The sequence below is a fragment of the Cucurbita pepo genome, chromosome 1, assembly GCF_057944985.1.
Source record: "Cucurbita pepo subsp. pepo isolate OVF chromosome 1, ASM5794498v1, whole genome shotgun sequence".
Lineage (NCBI taxonomy): Eukaryota > Viridiplantae > Streptophyta > Magnoliopsida > Cucurbitales > Cucurbitaceae > Cucurbita > Cucurbita pepo.
Window position 1 is genome coordinate 5,744,002 of NC_141798.1, and position 20,010 is coordinate 5,764,011.

At 33.2% G+C, this 20,010-nt stretch overlaps 4 protein-coding genes, 1 long non-coding RNA gene and 1 other non-coding gene across 7 annotated transcripts; 3 read left to right on the forward strand and 3 right to left on the reverse strand.

The window, feature by feature from the left end:
- Nucleotides 1–1,456: 1,456 nt before the first annotated feature.
- LOC111788663 (CASP-like protein 4C1) lies at nucleotides 1,457–3,369 on the reverse strand. Its single transcript, XM_087122286.1, has 4 exons — nucleotides 2,829–3,369; nucleotides 2,519–2,654; nucleotides 1,679–2,437; nucleotides 1,457–1,629 (listed from the first exon to the last, which is right to left on the reverse strand). The coding sequence occupies exons 1-3, from the start codon at nucleotides 3,071–3,073 to the stop codon at nucleotides 2,216–2,218; spliced, it is 603 nt and encodes a 200-aa protein (XP_086978412.1). The 5' UTR covers nucleotides 3,074–3,369; the 3' UTR covers nucleotides 1,457–1,629; nucleotides 1,679–2,215.
- Nucleotides 2,545–3,576, forward strand: LOC147793806 (uncharacterized). Its single transcript, XR_015420315.1, has 2 exons — nucleotides 2,545–2,685; nucleotides 2,780–3,576. It is a non-coding gene; the product is annotated as an uncharacterized LOC147793806 (long non-coding RNA).
- Nucleotides 3,577–5,766: 2,190 nt separating this feature from the next.
- TRNAP-AGG (transfer RNA proline (anticodon AGG)) lies at nucleotides 5,767–5,838 on the reverse strand. The gene has a single exon. It is a non-coding gene; the product is annotated as a tRNA-Pro (tRNA).
- Nucleotides 5,839–8,976: 3,138 nt separating this feature from the next.
- On the forward strand, nucleotides 8,977–10,643 carry LOC111809140 (dof zinc finger protein DOF3.6). The gene is made up of 2 exons (XM_023695543.2): nucleotides 8,977–9,204; nucleotides 9,342–10,643. The coding sequence occupies exons 1-2, from the start codon at nucleotides 9,154–9,156 to the stop codon at nucleotides 10,278–10,280; spliced, it is 990 nt and encodes a 329-aa protein (XP_023551311.2). The 5' UTR covers nucleotides 8,977–9,153; the 3' UTR covers nucleotides 10,281–10,643.
- Nucleotides 10,644–12,359: 1,716 nt separating this feature from the next.
- LOC111779268 (actin-97) lies at nucleotides 12,360–14,947 on the forward strand. 2 transcript variants are annotated; one of them, XM_023659389.2, is made up of 5 exons: nucleotides 12,360–12,410; nucleotides 13,117–13,186; nucleotides 13,283–13,676; nucleotides 13,754–14,367; nucleotides 14,458–14,947. In XM_023659389.2, exons 2-5 carry the CDS (start codon nucleotides 13,127–13,129, stop codon nucleotides 14,521–14,523), a joined length of 1,134 nt encoding a protein of 377 aa, XP_023515157.2. In that variant the 5' UTR covers nucleotides 12,360–12,410; nucleotides 13,117–13,126; the 3' UTR covers nucleotides 14,524–14,947. The 2 variants fall into 2 exon arrangements, with proteins under 2 accessions (XP_023515157.2, XP_086982274.1); XM_087126148.1 differs by having other exon boundaries at nucleotides 13,754–14,947.
- Nucleotides 14,948–15,658: 711 nt separating this feature from the next.
- Nucleotides 15,659–19,954, reverse strand: LOC111781841 (uncharacterized). The gene is made up of 10 exons (XM_023662558.2): nucleotides 19,793–19,954; nucleotides 19,585–19,633; nucleotides 19,297–19,403; nucleotides 18,731–18,776; nucleotides 17,664–17,798; nucleotides 17,470–17,559; nucleotides 17,238–17,348; nucleotides 16,882–16,965; nucleotides 16,664–16,728; nucleotides 15,659–16,091 (listed from the first exon to the last, which is right to left on the reverse strand). Exons 1-10 carry the CDS (start codon nucleotides 19,903–19,905, stop codon nucleotides 15,905–15,907), a joined length of 987 nt encoding a protein of 328 aa, XP_023518326.2. The 5' UTR covers nucleotides 19,906–19,954; the 3' UTR covers nucleotides 15,659–15,904.
- Between the last annotated feature and the right edge of the window lie 56 nt (nucleotides 19,955–20,010).

A 20,010-nucleotide genomic window follows, 5' to 3' on the forward strand; every position in this document is an offset into this window, starting at 1 on the left:
AATCTTGATCGAGCATTTGTCCATTTGTTCTTAATCACGATTTTGTTTCCTCTGTTGTTTAATTAATTATTACATTTCATTTTGTCTTTTAATTATTCAATTGAGATAATTAATAAATATCTATAATAGTTTTGTGTTAATACCTCTGGTAAGAAGAAGATAATCTATGAGATATATATAGACAATTTTTATTTATATATAGATGATTATCAATTTTTTTTTTTTATGAATATATTTTTTTTTTTAAAAGATAGAATATATTAGTGAATTTTTTTAACTCATATGTATTTTTCAAACACTTTTTAAAGTTTAAAGATCTAAATGAATAGACACGGAAGTAAGTGAACGAAGATATAAGCACAAATCTCACTAATATCTCACCAATCCCATGTTGTATGTGGCAATCAAACATCAAGATTTTGCTACGTAATGCTTTCCCTCAAGCTTCCGAGTCTATGCATGGTTTGAAATTTATAATAATGTTTTTAATATTTACATGTTAAAATTTTTGTGAATAACTATTTTGTTATTTTTGTATTTTTTTCTTCAAGTAATTTTTATTAAATTATAGATTCAACCATAAAAAAAAAAATGAAAGAGAAATAAACGTTGGGTTTATTTCAATTGTGGATTCAAAATTTTATGTTTAAACTTAATTTTAATATTTATTTCGAAAAATAAATTCTCAAACGTTTAAAATTTTATTTTTAAGAGTTATTAAATATTAAATGTTGAAAATTAATTATAGAAATCAATAAAATTATAGTAAATACAAATATATATATTAAATTAACATGCAAAATAATTTAAGAGATTTAATTTCTTTATTTTGGTAATTTGTTTAATAATAGATCCATTTAACATCATGTTACGGCTGTTTAAGGATGAGAATTTCATATTGTGGCATGAAGATCTAGACTCAAATTCTAACCGTCACATTTATTTTTCTAATTTTATAAAATAAAAAAAATCTTAAAATATAATTTATTAGTTGACTGGCGATAATTCCACGTAAGAGTGGAGATCCCGGCTTAAATCTCAATAACCACTATTATTTTTTAATTCTCAAAGATATTTATTTCTCTTATTTTTAAATTTTTAAATTATATATGGTCTTAAAATTACAAGAATTATCGTAAGTTAATTTTTTTTTTTTTTTTTTAACACGGGTCTATGTTTTCAAGTTTTTTAATATCTTTTTAAGGTCTATATTTTCAAGTTTTTTAATATTTTTAAAATTTTTATCTATATTTAATAATTATAATTGACAAGGTGGTTGTAGTTTAGTGGTGAGAACTCCACGTTGTGGCCGTGGAGACTTGGGATTCGAATCCCAGCAGCCATATAATTTTAACAATCATAATTTTCCATAATAAAATGATTTAATTATAATTAATAAAGTGGCTGGAGAGCTGGATACTTTTAACAATCATAATTTTCCATAATAATAAAATCCTTCAATAAATAATAAAACTTTATTCTATATAACCACAAAAGAATTAAAATCATACATAGGGGAGCTACCAATACTATGACTGACTATACACAAAAAGAATTACCCAAATATTAAAAATGAAGCCAGAGACGACATGTCGACGTGGGAGAGTAAAGAACAACACAATAATACACCTTACCGACATGTCGACGTGGGAGAGTAAAGAACAACACAATAATACACCTTACAAAACAAGAACAAAGCAACATATCAAATGGTCCAAAATCTTTTCAAACTAATTTTTCCAATTTGATCCTTAAATATTTAAAATTCTTAATTTCTCTTGATAATTTTAATAAACACACTTTTAATTTCATGTTCTAAAAATGTGCCTAAATTTTTATTTTGTATATAATAAACCAATGGAAAATTTAAGATTTAATTATAATAAAATTTATATTTATATTAATTTAAAAAAAAATAGACCACAAAATTGAAAATTAAAAATTTATTAATTTTTTTTTTTTTAAATTTCAATACCAAATACAATTACATAGAAAATTAAAATTTTAAAAATTTAGTAGTTATTATATATTATTTAAAATTTAATTTAATGTTTAAACTAATTAGATATAATTGAGAGTTGTTAATTTGAGATAAATTAAGGACCAAATGGAGAAAAAGAAAAAGATGAAGGACCATTAGATATAATTAGGCAAATCAAACGACATGACGCACCAAAAAATTCAGCGGTGGAGGTCCTCTTCAAGGAGGGAAGGGTTATAAATGAAAACGAGAGCCGTTGATTACGAAACAGACGACCCGAAAACCCGAAAGCAGCGAGGATAACCCGAGAAACAGGAAACCGGCGAATCCCAATGCAATCGAGATCGTGGATTGAACACAAAAGGCGCTGGTAGCCCTACACGTGTCGGTTCCCCTCAGAGTTATCAAGAGAGCCGTCCCTGCGGAGCCCGCAGAGAGAAGAAGGTACGCGAACGCCTATGGAATCAGAGCCCTAATTTCCGATTTAGACCAGAAGATAGAGAAAAGAGAAAAAAGGCAAAGGGTTAGGGTTTTGACCTGGTCATGGCCGAAGTCGAACCAGACTTGTAAAATCTCAGGGAAGAGCGTCACTTCTCTCGAGATTTCCCACACGGAGGCAATCATTTCGAACAGTGAGTACACTGCAACTATGGCGTTTGCCGCGAAGACGTACCTGGTCAGGAAAGCGTTAGTTCGGTAATAGAGTGAGTTTTTTAGTAAGGAAATGTGCGTTTCCATGTGTGCGGAACTACTCGTGATTCTAATTCGAAAATCTCGTCTGTTGTATTTGATTTTCAGGAGAAATACCTCGAATGCGAAGAATCGGAAAATAGGGCAAACGGCGTACCTGAAGGCGTCGAAATCGTACCAGCGAGGGGAATCGGATCCAGAGCCACGAGAGTTAGTAATCATGAAAACAGCAGAGGCAAGGGAGAAGCAGAAGGTAGACAAACGGAAGACGAGGATGAGAGAGTTGAAGCGCTTCAGTTTCTGAACAGAGACGGTCGAGTGAAAGTGATGGTGAGGAGTAGGGATTCGAGCGTGAGGCGATGGTGTGCCGCCGCCGTTACGGAGTGACTGAGGGGATCGCATGGTCGCCGTCGCCGTCGCAGTTTGCTACAGGTAGAGTAGTAGGTCATACATGAAATGGGGGTGAAATTGATTGTTGCAAACAGAGGAGGAATATAAGGTAAGGTTTGGATTTCCTGTTTTCCCTTTTGAGCTGTAAAAGAGAGAGAAAAACAGAGGATTAGGATTTTGGATTAGAGAGATGAAGGTAAGATGGGAGGTGGCGGTGGAGTCACGGGCGAGGGCAAGGGTTCCATTAGAAGAGAGGCTTGTGTGAAAAAATGAGTGGGAAATTATTCAAAGCGGCTAACAGAGAACTGAAGAGAGAGAGGGGCTCTGAGGACAGTGATGGAGTACTGGAAAGTGATGGAGAAATTTGCTTTTAAATTTTTGGGTTTTCTTCTCTCTCTGGCCTGCCCCCTCCCTTCGTTAGGATAAGTTTTTTTCTTTTTTTTCTTTTTTTTTTTTTTTTTCTAATCTTATAAAAGAAATTAATTGTGTACTAATAAATAACTTCTCTTTCTTTTTTTAGCGCCGTAATATCCAATTTAATTCTATTTTAGTGTCGGAAGGATCTGTTATATTTCATTTCTAAAAATTTTCATGGTGAAGTTTTTGATTGATTTAATTTTTTAAAAAAAGTATAATATTTAGAAAAATGTTAATTGATTTAATCAAAAGTGCCTCTCTTTTTTTTTCAAATGATTATAACTCACCTAACAAATATTCTTCACACTCAAATTAAGTGGTTGAAATTATTAACACAAAATAATTGCTGAATTATGGGGATGAATATGTGTGAATGGAAGCTAAACATGATATGGTTAAGGAAAGAAAGTAAGCTAACAGTCAAGGAAGCGCGTTCGATTAGAGGTATTGTCTATAACAATTTAATTATTATTTTTAAAATGGATGAGTTTATCAATTTTTACATGACTCTACAATTCGTAAAAATTAATTTACTGATTTTAATAAAATGTATAATATAAAGATCTTTAAAATTATACTATCGAGGATATCGATCTTGGATGAACACACAAACTAATTATTAACGATCTAAATATATTCTCATAGATAACACATCAATTATCATTTCAAAAAATTAATTTCAAAAAACATAATTTATTGGTTGAATAATTTGAATGTTTGGCTCTATTATAATTTTTCTTTGAAATATGACAATTTTATATCATAACAAACAAGTATACTTTCTTATATCAAATTTAAAACAAAAATTTATTAAAGGATAAAAAAGTGCGACATTTATCTAAGTTTAACAGTTTAAAATTGAAACCTTATCATCAAATTAATCACATCTATAAGTTTAACTGCAACAGTTATGTTTTCTTTTTTAAAAAAATAAATAGTGAAATTATAAAATTTAAAAAGTGTGAAATAAGAGTAGATGGGTGTATTTGGTCAACAACATGATAAAATATTGAACACAAAAGTCAATATAACATGAAAAGTGCCCTAAAAAACATAAGACAAAATGTTCATAATTTTGTCTCTTTTAAGTCTTTTTTTTTTTTACAAAAAAAAATTTCATTACCTAATTTAGTAATAATTTTGAATTTTAAACTTTTATTCATATGGAAATCATAAAATGGCCCTAAAATAAATCTGAAAATGAAATATCAATATGGATATACATTTTGTCTATGAGTTACAACATAAACTATTCGAATTAAAGAAAAAAAAAGAAGGAAAGTTCATAAAATATAAACCGTAATTATAATTACGTAGCCGACATCTTCAATGTTTTTCGGCATTTCAATTTTTGTCATGTTGTCATTATATATATTTTAATTTGATCGATTCGACAATAATAAAATTTGGATGTTGGTTGAAAATTTTCAATTAAATTAAAAGAGAGAGAATCATAAATTGGAATTTTCTTAAATAGTAATTTAATAAACGCGTTTTGTATGTGTCTCCGTTTTTTAAAGTATTTAATATACTTATGATAAATTTATAAAATTTGTAAATTAATTGATATCAAACTCAAATTTAAATGGTTTAAAGTGTTACTTATAAAATTAATTATAGGAGTTTATTTTTTAATTTTTTTTTTAACTATTCTCCTCCATAATGGGTACCCAAAGATTCATAGTGAATTTCGATAGGAGCTTCTTTTGAAGCCATAACGCGTTGATCTAATCGCCAGCGGAGCCACAAAGAACTATCTAAATTGATTTTTTTCTCGCGGTAAGCTTCAATCGATAATTTTTTTTATTTAGGATGATGTAAATACCATTTTCTTGTTCTAAATTCTAAAGGTTACAATTTTGTAATTGATGCGAAAGATTCAAAATTCTAATCGATTAAGTTGATCGTTTAAGTTTAAAAAAAAAAAAAAAAAAACTATACATACATATATATATATATATATATATAATGAATTTAATATTTTTAAATTTGAGATATAATCATATTCTACAACTTTATAACGCTATAATAATAATAATAATAATAAATCATAGTCGCGATATAAATAAATATCCTTATTTAAAAAGCCAAAAATGGTGAGAATTGAAAATATAAGAGTTTTAATACTATTTCAGATGGACAAAAATAATGGAAGCCCACGATTTTTTATTGGTCCGACCGTTATAGGTAGGGCCCAAAGTTCTTTTTTCGGCGGGAAAAAAAAGTGCGTTTATATAAAATAAAAGAAAAATGGAAACTAAAATAGTCATATATTTTAAAAAGGAAAAGGGGCATTCCGAGAATTGAACTCGGGACCTCTCACACCCTAAGCGAGAATCATACCACTAGACCAAATGCCCTTTGTTGTTTAATTGAAACAACTTTTAAATTATAATTTAAGAGCATACGTTTCCTATGTTCTTTGTTAATTATTATTTTTTAATACAACACATATTGGTGGAGAATATATATATATATATATATATATATTTAGATTTGAATTAATATATATATTTAGATTTGAATTGAATTATTGGAATTGATGTAATAGGTGAAATGAATTCATAAAGATGTGTATGAAATAGATTATTAAACCAAATTTTAAATCCACCGTCAAGTTAGACCGAAAATATCGTCTATAGTTGTAAAAAAAAATAGAAAAACCTCACGATCTTCGTGATTTTGAGATGGAACCTCATGTTTATCTAATATGGTGTTGGAGTTTATGAAGCCCGAATGATTATTTGATCAAAAATAATAATAATAATAATAAATTATTGAAGGTTACCATCTTTACTTTGTGGCGTGCTTTGATGAAGCGTGTGTAGGTTTGATGGAGTGTGTGAACTGTTGAAGGCCCAAATTTCAGAAGGCCCAATTTGGATTTCCCTAAAAAATATAAACATTCATAGGGTGATTTAATAGCCTAAACAAAAATGGTATTTATAATTATGACGTTAACAATTTTAATTCAATAAAATTGATATTGCAAGTGGCATGTAAAAATAAATGAAATAAATAATTTTAATGCCATCTTTCATTGTTAGATCCATTTCAAGTCTGTTGTGCCTACGAATCTAAATAAAAAAAGACTCTGTGTTAGCCCATAAGCTCGTGTCAATGTAGGTCTTTGACTGCTAAAACAGAAAAATCAAGGTCAATCAAGTTGTCGAAGGGCAAGTCAGGGTCTATTGGACAACTTGATCAATTTGATGGGTCGGTGGGTCCTAACACACATGTGGGTGAAAGACTACATAAATTGTATTTATAAGTAATTTTTTAAAATATACAAAAATAAAGTGTCAGTAATATTTAAGAAAAGTAAATTTGATGTGGATAATTAAAATGCTACCAAAAATAAATAAATAAATGATAGGGGTAAAAGTGTAATTTGGCTATGAATAATTTAATAAGAAAAAAGTTACAAATATTCCGTCTTCAAAATCAACGTGGAATCTGATTCGAGATTTGGATTCCATTATCTTCTTTCTCGCTTCCCAAAGGAGAACTCCTCTTTGACAGGTATGAATATATTTTTTTATTTCTTTTATTTTTATAATAATACTAAAACAATTCCCAATTTTATATTTTAATTAATAACAAATAACATATAATAAAAAAAAATAAAAATTAAACCCACAAAATAATAAAATATTTAATTAAATAAAAATTTGTTAATTAATAATTTGGAATTATATATGCATTTCAGTGCAGCCGTGAAAGTGAAGGGAAGTTAAAAAAAAGTCAATATATTCTATTGGAGTCATTGATAAATGACAATTAACATGTTTTATTTCACACAAATATTTGTCCGATTTTTTTAATTTGGTTCAATGAATTTGATAAATGTTTTTCAAATCTAATAATTTCGAATTTTGATTCAATGAACAAACTTGATACGTGTTTTTTTTATAAATGTAACTGTTCTGTTTTCGAATTTTAATACTAAAAAATAGATTATTTCAATTTTTTTTTTTAAAGAATAATCTAAAAATGACTCGGGTTTAATATATTTATAATTACCAATGAAATAAAAAATTTATTTAAAAAAATTGAAGGAATGTAATAATTGATTTGGACTAAATTTCAGCTTTAATTAAAAGCATCTATTTAAATTAGAGATATCCACTCATGAGTCACGAGGCCCCATGCATATCACTATCTATGACCAAATTTTCCCATTTCATTATTCCCAATTAAAAAGTCAATATTTTACTATTATTTAATTAATTAAAATTTTAAATAATATATTTATTTAATTATGTGATTAGGTCAATATTACCCATGAAGCCCATGGGCTGAAATCGAGCTAAAAAAAAACCCAAATGATTTGTGGACATTAGTTCAACTTTTAAAAATATGATTAAGTTGGAATTTCTACGGCTAAAAATGAAATGATAATCGAGAGAATTAATGCGTGGATGTTGGTAATTAAATTGGATTATAATGATTAATTCAATTACCAACCATTCACAATTAAATGATTAAAACTTGAGGCTAAAATCTTGGTATAATAATGTTTCAAGTGAGCGGCCCCACCCCTTATCTCCGCCCTCACTTGGCCACGACGGTGGCTGCCTCCGCCGCACCACCACCACCTTGACCCATAAATTTTAATACAACGTGTGAATTAAAAAAAAAAAAAAAAGTAAAAGATAATTAATTGTTTTAATTTTGAATTTAGATAAATTGAAGGCTCACCTAACTTGATTAGGAGAATAATTATATTTGTTACACAAGCAATGCGTTAGACTTCCTTAAAGCGGGCGTACTAATTAAAGTTAAATCCTAGTATTAATTTGGTTTAATAGTTGCTTTTAGATTTAACTTTTCAAACAATAATTAAAAAATGAATTTGTTACCACTAACAATTGTTTATTCATTTTACACTTTAGGTTTATTCACGTAATTGGATTATTATTATAAATATCTTTTGACTTTCCTAATACATAAATTAATTAAAATTATAACCGATTTGAACGACATTAGCCATAGCTTCTTCAGCTTCTTCCTTGAATTATGTCATGATCACATACTCGACGAAAGAGCTATACGAGCGGCATTACCTTTCTTTACTCACGCGATATTCTTAAATCGTGCTTTTGCCTATTGTCTAAGATTCCTCACTACTGGCTCCACATGGGAGTTCAGATGGTGTCTAAGTCTGAGTATGGTTGATGATCTGAAATATTTTTGATCTGGAGACACTGTAATTAATATGATAAGAAAAAAGAAAAAGGGAAAATAGGTGAAAATAATTAAGAAGAAAACAAAACAATAACAATAGGAATAGTGGAAACAGGACGCAGAAACAAAGGTACATTCGATTGCGACACTTCCACCCACAGTATTCCCCCACCCATCAACTTTTTCTTTTTCTTCTTTTTATTTTTTAATTCATTTTTTAAAATAATAAAATAAAATAAAATAAAATAAAATATTCCTTATCTCTCTTCTTTCTCTCTCCTAATTTCTTAATCTTGAAGTTTCATTAACACTGTGTTTGGGCATGCATGGGGTTAGAGAGAGAGAAACCCTACTTCCCCTTTATCTCTTTTCCTATCATCTTTCTTTCTCTCATCTCCGAGCAAAGTGTTTCCTGTTGATGTGATTCTCCACCATCGACACACTTTTGCACAAAAGAGAAACCTCTTCACAACAATTATAACAACACTATGGTTTTTCCTTCTTTCCCTTCCTATTTGGATCCTCCCAACTGGCAACCGGTAAGCGCCCCAATTCGAACCGAAAATTAAAAAGCTTCCGTTTTCTTAATTCTTTTTCGAAAAATATTCCGACCCTTTTTCGATCTTTTCTTGAATATACTTCGTGTTTAATCTTTTTTCTCGATTTTTGTTTCTAGTTGACGAATCAACAACCGGGAGGAAATGACACTACGCGCGATTCTAGCCAGGTTTTGTTACCTCCACCGCCTCCAGGCGGCGGCGGCGGTGGTGGTGGTGATGGTGATGGTGATGGTGGTGGAAGTGGTGTTGGGTCGATCAGACCTGTCTCGATGACTGATCGAGCTCGGTTGGCGAAGATACCGCAGCCGGAGGCTGGCCTTAAATGCCCTAGATGTGAATCTGCCAACACTAAGTTTTGTTACTTCAATAACTATAATCTTTCTCAGCCTCGTCACTTTTGTAAGGCTTGTCGTCGGTACTGGACACGTGGTGGTGCACTGAGGAATGTTCCGGTTGGTGGTGGTTGCCGGAGGAATAAGAGGACCAAATCCCGGAATCGGTCCAAGTCTCCGGCGGGTGGTGAACGTCAATTATTAGCTGGATCAGCTAATTCCACTGCTGGGGTTTCACTTTCAACTCCAACCCATTTGCCCTTTTTATCTTCTTTGCATAATTTCACCAATTACGGCCTTAATTTGGGTATAATTCCGCCACAACCTCCTCCAACAAGTGGTGGCTCCACCACCGGAGGAGCAGATGTTCATGAATTCCAAGCTGACCATTGGAGATTACAACCACCACAACCACAACAATTCCCTCTCTTGCCTAATGATCAACAACCAAATTTGCTTTACACTTTCGAGCCACCAGAAGCCACCGCAACTCGCTATAATCTCGGCTTGTTCTCAAGATTAGGGATCGAAAACGACATCGGAATGACAACAGAAGCCGAGGCGGTGAAGGTGGAGGAGAGTAAAGGGATGAACTTGGGGAAGAATTTTCAGTTCTGGGTCGGTGGTGGCGGCGGTGGTAGCGATGTTAGTGCATGGAGTGGCAGCGGTGGCGGAGGCGGCGGCGGTGGCGATCTTCATGGCTTCACCTCATTGAGACAGTAAATTTTCTCAATCCTTTCCAAATTCTTGTTTTTTTTTTTCATTAAAATTCTCACTATGAACAAGAAAAGGAAAGAATTGAAACCAATGATATCACATTAAAGGGTTTCCAATGCTGAAATGTGACTCAAAAGAGACCAAAGAAAGTGATGATCAAAAAGAAAAAAAGAGAAAATATTGATGGACCAGTCTAGGGTTTCAGGCTTTCTAAAGGGTTCTCTTTCTTTTTCAATTTTAGAATTTGGATGGTGTGGTTTATTAATTACTATAGGTTTCTCTTATATGTATATCATTGGGAAGGTAGTCTTTTGTAAGTTAGGGGTGACAGTATATTTACAACAATGACCTATATATATATTTACATATTATCATGTTTAATGTTATAACATTAGGGTTATGGTTATTGTACTTGAATTGGTGGTATGAGTTTTTGATTTTATGCTTCATATTGTCCGTATGTGTTCTCTAATTACCAATTTGGACATAGCTTAGCTGATTAATGGTATATGTTCGTGATCATAAGGTTAGAGGTTCAAATCGTTCGTTCTAAATAAAGTGTAGTATTGTATTATAGAGATTATGGGGGAGGGAGTTTGTGATATGAATGGTATAAACTAAAAGGTGTTGGATTGTGTGCCCATACTTAGATTCCTTTGCTTTATGAAGGTAAACTTTCTTTCTGGTTAAAAGCTCTAAGTAAGAGACCACATACTCATAATTGATGTGCTACACTAATGAATAAAGTTGGTAACTTTTTTCGAGTTCAACAATAATAGCACGTGGAGTTCGAGAATTCAAATTTGAGCTTCTTAATCGAAGCTAAATCATTTGAATCATATACTCAGTTGACAAAAGTAAACATTTTCTTATTTGTTTAGGCTCCATTTCGTAACTATTTGATTTCTTTCCTATGAGTCTTCGTCGAAGCATATTTTTTTTGTCTAGTTTTCAACAATTAGTGTGCATTTTGGAAAAATACTCGTACTAACATAACAAAGAAAACTATTGGTGAGATGCAATGTTCATAAACTTTCGTTTTGAAAAACCAAATGACGATCAAACGAAACTTCAATAATAAAAACCCGAGAAGCTATTCAAAATTTGACGGTTTACCCATTATTGATGATGATGTGTTAGAAGTTTATAAGAAGAGTTATGAAGTATGAGGTGAAAAGAAGGAGAGAGATGAATGATTATGAAATTATAAGAAAATTGACAAAAAAAAAGAAAAAGGCAACAAAATTCCACTCAAAACCATGCAAAGAGTACTGAAGTTGAAGTTGAAGTTGAAGTTGAAGTTGAAGTTGAAGTGGGAGTGTAAAACGAGAGAGAGAGAGAGAGAGAGAGAGAGAGAGAGAGGTGAGCACATGGTCAAAGCTGAGTAAAAAAGCATAAAAATTCCTCGGATTCTGTCTGATTCTTTGTCTTGTTTTTGTCACTCTCTTTACTTCCATTTTGAATCATTCAACACAATATAAGGCTTTTCCCTATGCCTTTCTACCTCATTTTTATCATTTTTTTTTTTTTTTTGGGTACCATTCCTTTGTAACTTGGAGAAACGACAAAAAAAAAAAAAAAACATATTATATATCTCGTTCGAAATATCTTAAAATCAAATTTTTAATGTTGGGTTTGGTAAAGTTTTCGACTTTATCTCTAATGTATTTGAAATTCTCCATTTGTTAATATTACGAAAGGATTATTAGTAAAAAGTTGATATTTTGATTGAGGATTATCAGGTAAGTTATCTCCATATACGAATATGAGTTATATCGGATTCGTGGGAGGCGAAATTAGTAATTTTGAAGTAATAGGGACGAAAATGGTAATATGTGAAAAGAGACATGAAAATGAAGCAAAATAAAAATAGTGGAGGGGGCAAAAGGCAATTTAAAGAAAGATGACTAGAAAACCGGAAGGTGGTGTGGCCAAGAGGCACAGGGGACGCGTTCTCGTGGAACCGGTCTGTGTTGCCTTTCATTAAAGATCCAACGGTCCACATTCAATCTCCTTTCCTTCTTCCATTCCGTCTTCTCCGTTTCCCTCTTTAAATGCTTCTCTCTTTCCCTCGCTTTCTTTCCCCCCCCCCCCCCCCCTTCATTTCTCCATTCTCTCGCATTGCATTCCCAGAAGGTTCGGTTCTTCTTTATCCGTTGCCTTGTTTTGTTTGTTTGTTTGTTTGTTTGTTGTGCATTTTGATGATTTTGTTTTGTTTCGTACACGTCTGATGAAGAATGAACGAAAATGGGAGGAGGAATGACAATGTGGGGGATTTTGATTTATTTCTGTTTTTGGACTTGAAGATGCCTGTGTTTTTAGATTTTGGTTGATCGTCCAAGCGTATTGACACCTTGATCTCTTGATCGTCTTCTTTACATTAATTCTGTGTAATGGTTCGTCTGGCGGATCATTTGTCCATTGATCCTCTTGAAAATCGCTAACAAGTGGAATATGTATATTATTAAGCCCTTCTAGAATGTATGTTACTGTTTGCGTGAGTATTGACAAAAGATCCATGGGATGGGATAGTCTTATGCAGATGTTTCTTTTTATTGCAATTTGAAGGGATAGGGTATCTTTTATATCCAAGTATAACCAATTAGATAACTCGACTTGCTTAATTAAGTAGATAAATGTAGGAGTCAACAATTCTGAGTGAGTTACCTTGGCAATCAAATGTTAAATGTCGAGCGGTGGTTGGCCTATAAGAATAGTTGCAAGTCTTCACAAATTGGCCTAAATGCTCATGGATACATATATACATACATATGAAGGATGTATTTGATCTTTAATTTTCCTTTCTAAGTTTATTATTGGTACTTGCATTTTCTTCTAGCAGGTATTAGAAGATGGCAGATTCTGAGGACATTCAGCCTCTCGTATGTGATAATGGAACGGGAATGGTTAAGGTACAGAGTAACAAATTATACATTTCTTAACACATTATCTGCAGCCATTCTTTAATTGGCCGTGAACTCAATGCTGTTTTTTGTGCTACTCTCTAGGCTGGGTTTGCTGGAGATGATGCTCCAAGAGCTGTGTTTCCTAGTATTGTAGGCCGTCCTCGCCATACAGGGGTGATGGTTGGCATGGGCCAGAAAGATGCTTATGTTGGTGATGAGGCTCAATCCAAGCGTGGTATTTTGACTTTGAAATATCCAATTGAGCATGGTATTGTTAGCAATTGGGACGACATGGAAAAGATTTGGCATCATACTTTCTATAATGAGCTTCGTGTTGCCCCAGAGGAGCACCCAGTTCTCCTAACCGAGGCTCCTCTTAACCCGAAGGCCAATCGTGAGAAGATGACTCAAATCATGTTTGAGACATTCAATACTCCGGCCATGTATGTTGCCATTCAAGCTGTTCTGTCCTTGTATGCAAGTGGTCGTACAACTGGTAAGAAGTGTACCCATTTGAGTCATTTGTATGCATGTGATCTTGGTCTAACAGGGTCCCTGCGTTTGTTTTTGAAGGTATTGTGATGGACTCTGGTGATGGTGTCAGTCATACTGTTCCTATATACGAAGGGTATGCCCTCCCACACGCCATCCTTCGTCTTGACCTTGCAGGCCGTGATCTCACAGATAACCTGATGAAAATCCTCACTGAGCGTGGGTACTCCTTCACCACAACTGCAGAGCGGGAAATTGTGAGAGATATGAAAGAAAAGCTGGCATATATTGCCCTTGATTATGAACAGGAGATGGAGACATCCAAGACCAGCTCATCGGTCGAAAAGAGCTATGAACTGCCTGATGGACAGGTGATCACCATCGGCGCAGAGAGATTCAGATGTCCCGAAGTTCTTTTCCAACCCTCCATGATCGGGATGGAAGCAGCAGGCATACATGAGACAACATACAACTCTATCATGAAGTGTGATGTGGATATCAGGAAGGACCTGTATGGCAACATTGTCCTATCTGGTGGTTCCACCATGTTCACGGGCATTGCAGATAGAATGAGCAAGGAAATCTCCGCCCTTGCCCCTAGCAGCATGAAAATAAAGGTGGTGGCGCCACCGGAGAGGAAGTACAGTGTCTGGATTGGAGGATCCATCTTGGCATCCCTTAGCACCTTCCAACAGGTTGGTTTTTTTATACTCAAGCATGATGCTCATTTACAAGCCAAACTTGCCAACTACAAACATTTTTTTTTAACCCCTTTTGGATTGCAGATGTGGATTGCCAAGGCAGAGTACGATGAATCCGGACCGTCGATTGTGCACAGGAAATGCTTCTAAAGGAAGAAGAATAGGAAGATTCATTGGTGGAAGAGGTGTGTTCTGATACGGAAAGGAAGCTTGTTTTAGCCCCTCCTCTCTTTGGCTTTAGCGTTGTTTATTCCTTCAATTATTCAAATTTTGAGAAGGCCCTGCACTTTTGATTCATAAAATACTTCAAATTCTTTCAATAATTCTGTCAACTTTTTTTTTTTTACAATTATTTTCCCTCAAGATTTATCTCTCAATCTTTGAAGGGATAGGGCTTTAGAGGGGTTTTAGATTTATGTGGGTTTTGTTTTTACTGATTTAATGTCTACAAAATATGAAGTTTATGATGATTTTCTTTTTATTTTATTTTTTTCTGAACCAATTATGTATGTAATATATAATTTTATCGAGTAGTACTTGATAAAATATTATTTATGACACTTATTTTTTATTCTTTAAGAACCTCTTGATGGACTTTGTTGATTCTTTTGGTCATGTATTAATGTTCTTCGTACTTACCCTTTTGCTAATTGAAATTTATCCACTCCGCCCAACTTTATTTTAAAATCTAGTCGGAAATAAATTCATTCAGCCTATTTATTTATTAGACATAAAATAATAATAATAATAATAACAACAATTCAGTTTTTAATTTAAAAAATTAGGCTTATTCTCACAGTTTTTTACTATTTAACTTTAATTTTTAAAAAACAATTAAATTTATAGCTAAATTTCAAATATCTAAATAAAAATTTAAAATTTATTTTCTTGACATAGATTAAAAAAAAAACCCTAAAATTAAATATTGCCTACAGATTAATTTCTCAAAAATTATTAGAATAGTATATTTCCAATTCTATATTTCATATGGTAAGTTCTGTGGCTTCTTATGTATATACATATTAATAATAAATAATTAAACAAATAAAAAGAAGGTTTTGATTCTTGCAGTTACTTTTGGCGTCAATTATTCATTGCTTGATATCAGTTCTTCAGTAAACTCTTCATTTTTTAATTTTTAAAATAAAGAAGTAAAAACTCTAAAAAGGGATTTCTTATTTCCATCGTAAAAAATTTTAGGGAAGATTTTTGGGTTTCCCCATGCTCTGAAGATTATAAAAAGATAAAACATAGCAAACAAAATTGGATTTGACAACTTGGGAAATTAAATCAATATTTCTTTAGAACTTTGACATCAGATTCATAAGCCTGTATGAAAGTATGAGTAAAAGTTTTTAACATCCCAATAATTCTACATAAATGAAAAGGTCAGGCTGTGGCTTGCCTAAGCAAGCTGACACAGTATGAAATATTGCTCAACTAACATTTCGTGTGCTCGTATTTGGTCCTAAATGAAATCATTGATCACCGAGATTACTGTGGTTATTGCCTTATCGGACAATCGAAAAGGTTATGTATGAACTCTCCACATACCTGTCCTATATCCCATAGACATGAGAGCCAGCTCCCAAAGCATGTTGGGTATGCTCAATGGATTTACCTTCGATCCAGGGATTTCGGACCAGTTCACAGATATTTCAACCATCGGAATGTGAAATCGTTTGCAGAGATAAACAATCTCGACATCGAAGCACCATCTGTAAAAAGTGCACAACAAAGTCAGTTCCATGAACAAGATATGCAAAATATAAAGCATGCACAGACAAATGACTTGAATTTGTCTTCTTAACAGTATTCAATGACCACATACAGTAATGAAACAAGTGGAGGAAAAATGAGCATCAAAGTTTCATCATAGACACCAGTCTAGACAGAGACCACAATAAATTAGTATGCAAGGGCAATGGAGAAATAAGCATTATTTTTCTGTCAATGTGATGGCTTGCTTTGTCGTCCAAATTTTTACGTCATTTAGGTCTTTTCCTTCAAAGCTCAAATGTACGGTCTAAGATTCTGTAATAATAGAGTCAAGAAGGACAACACTTTACCTCCTCCTCATCGAAAAGGAAAAAAAATAACAAAATAACAAAACGCAAAAAGAGAGAGAAGACAAAGCCCTGAAATGATGGATGCTATCTCAAAGTTACCAAGTTATCATAAATAGCAGACACAAAATCAGAACAATATCAGTTCAGCAATGCGCTATTAGAATCTGGATTTTGAAATTGAGGAGCATGGACACAAATTAGGTCGTGCAGGATTCATCTACCTTTTCAAACGAATATTTGTGAAAAGCTTTCTTGCTGCAGATCTTGTAAACATCTTGAAACCACACTGTAAAACGTGAATCAATCAGTTATCACCGAGAAGATCACTAACTAAAATCAATTATCTTCACTTGAGAAAATAGTATCTATTGTAATATATGGTATCCATGTCAAACTAGAACCAGTAAATGATTAATATCTGCAGGGAAGCACAAATCACCTGGGTATCACGTATTCCAGGACCGGCAGTTAAAAGAACCACAAGATGGAAACCTTTCATCAAGAAGTTACGGTACATCTTTCTCTGAAAAATATGGGAAATAGTTCAGATTAAAGCAAGGAGGAATGATGAGATGGCTCAGCCTGGACAATCCTTTGCGAACCCCAAAAAAGTAACATTATATATACATGCACCGTCTCAGCCTAGACAATCCTAAGCAAATTCAAAATAATAACATTATGTACATGCTGTACGTATATGGATGAGAAACCATGTTTTCATTAAGATGAATGAAAGAGAAACAGTACAACGAACAATAATTATTCCTTTGATTTGGCCTAAATAAAATACTTAACTGTAGCTAGAGCCTTTTCCTCCAAATGAGCACGAGAACCAAAAGCAGCAACCGGGACATCAGAAACTCTAAAACTAGAACCACTAGATTCCTTTTTGGCAAAGGCATGAATCTGGAATGTCATAAAGTAGTCCTCAATAGCTAATATTGGAAGTCTTGTGCGCCCAAGGCAAAACTTTAAGAATAACAGTCCAGTAAAATATCAACAGCTTAAAAATAAGAATGAAGATAACCTGATTTTCAAGTTTTTCTAGGTCATTAACTTTGGTTGCTCCATCAGCGTCCAACATTAAAAGTAATTCACCACGTGAATGCAACATCCCCTGTTTAACAATGCTTCCGCAGAGACTAGAGATTTCAATGGATTGTTGCCAGAGAATGTAACATCAGAAACTGATAACAAATAACCTGCTTAGAATGGACTCACTTTTCTAATCGCTTCTCCCTTTCCATGATTTCTTCCAAGAAGGATAACCCTCACATTGTCAACTGAGAACTTCTTGGAAAATTCCCGACCAACTCTTTTTGTCCCATCTATGCTTCCATCATCAACAATGACCACCTGATCAAGTTTTCATCAATTTCAAAATTACAGAATCGGAGAGTAGACCAAATATATTCTACATTCTGAAATGACTCTGTCATTAGGTTAGAAAGAGCATGATAAATCCTCGGTATTCTTCTATAATAGGAGAAAGAAGCCAATAAAACCAGTTAACTGAGCTGAATGATGGGAAGGAAAAAAAAAAAAAGAGAGGTCCACATTCAACTGGGTATTGAACCGGGTAGCTAAGCACTGCTGAAGGAGTGAGAGGACATCATTGGCCACCTTGGGAATTGGGTGGAGATGAAATTAACTGAACCAAAATGAGATCCGGAGTGGAAAGTAATGCCAATTTGTTAAAGAAGTTGGATGGGGAGGGTTCAGTGTCACTTGCATACTATTTGTTTCATATTTAGCAATAGCCTTTTTAAAGAAAGATCAGAGAGTTCTATCAAAATTTCATCAATGTGATAATACATACTAAGAAATAAGCCTTAATAGATAGACAAGTTAAATGTATTCTGCCATATTAAACACATCGATCTCATGATGTTTGTTCTTACTTGAGAAAGGTATTCAGGCAGGAGAGAGGACATTAACATGAGCCACAGCTTATTTAATTATTTTTTCCCATACATATCAAGAAAGGCACTAGACCATAGTTCTAAAAATGGGAAATATTTTTTGTCATGGAAAACAAATTATTTCCAGTACCATGAACGTGAACTACCTAACAGAAAGAAGCTCACTCCCAATTCCTGACAAGGACTCTCACCAAACTGGAAGGGGAAAGACTATGTCTCGAGGCACAAAATTAGAAAAGACAATTTTAATAGTTTTATAAGATCAGCAACACGTTCCACAAGATTCAGATTCAAACAATTATTTTATTCTTCAAGAAGCAATGCACAACATTAAATCAATGCAGAAGATTAAGAGATGATCTGTACCTCGTATGAGAATGATTTATCCTTTGCTGCACGTTCTTGAAGATAACTACAAAACAAACACGGCAATAATATTGTGCATAAATTGTGCAACCTTTTTTAAGTCCTTCAAGAACAATAATCTAATAGTAACCAAGTGCACCTCTCTGAGAAATTGCCTACCTTATCTGCTAAAAAATTATATGATTAAGGTCTAAAGAAGATTCAACAAGAGATCGAGTATGTGATACTGATTTATGAAGATAAATTTTATTCAGAAATGGTTAATAATCTTTCTAGATTTGAGGCACCAATATTGGTGCGGACGATTATGGCCAACGTATAGACTAAAAATGTAAAGCAGCTTCCAATTATTTGAAGTTTTGATGAATTTTTTTGAAACTTTCCAACTAAAAGCAAAAGAAATCCGAGAGATTCAAATATGCCTTGATAAGTAAACAAGATTGTTCTTTTGATATGTCATAATCGTCTCTGAAAAAAAGGTTCATGAATATGATCCAAATGGCATAAATCAGCTAATGCTCGAGGGGGAGGGGGTGAAATTCACACACAGTTCCCATTCAACTTACTCAATGGTTTCTTGCAGAGCACCGGGAAGCCTCTGCTCTTCATTATATGCTGGAATAACCAAAGATATATACTTCTCAGCCGGATCAAAGATGGAAGGACAAGAAACCTACATAAAACAACAGAAATATCAATTCCAGAATACCTCATTCCGGATTTCAATCAGACTGACAACATAACAAATCGCATACATTATCAACTTCCTGCAGTAGATCTCAAATGATACATACAGAACGTTAACAAAACATGCGATCGAATCACTAATAATTGGTATCAGAGACTGGAAATACCTGCGTCGACGTATTGGGATCCTCAAAGACCGCAGGAGCTTCAACGTGGCTATTAAGATTCCGATGGAGAAAAATCCAATCAGATACAGAACCAAGAAATTGAACGACGGAAGATCAGATGAATGCAAGGAAACGGGAGAAAGAAATCAAAATGCGGAATCGTAAACCAGATGAGATTTAAGGATGAGGAAATGGAAATTGAACGTACGAGTGGTTAAGCCTTCTTCTGTTAGCTTCGAAAATAATAGCGGAGAGTAATCCACAAGCTGCAACGAGAAAGAGATAGATGAGAACCTCCATCAAAGACCACAGAGACGCCATCGTTGCTCTCAGAGTTCCCCTCCTCCCAAAGGCGTCGTTTGGTGCCTGCCGGTACCGTGTTGCTAAATGAATAATATGCACAATTTAAATATTAAATATAAAAAA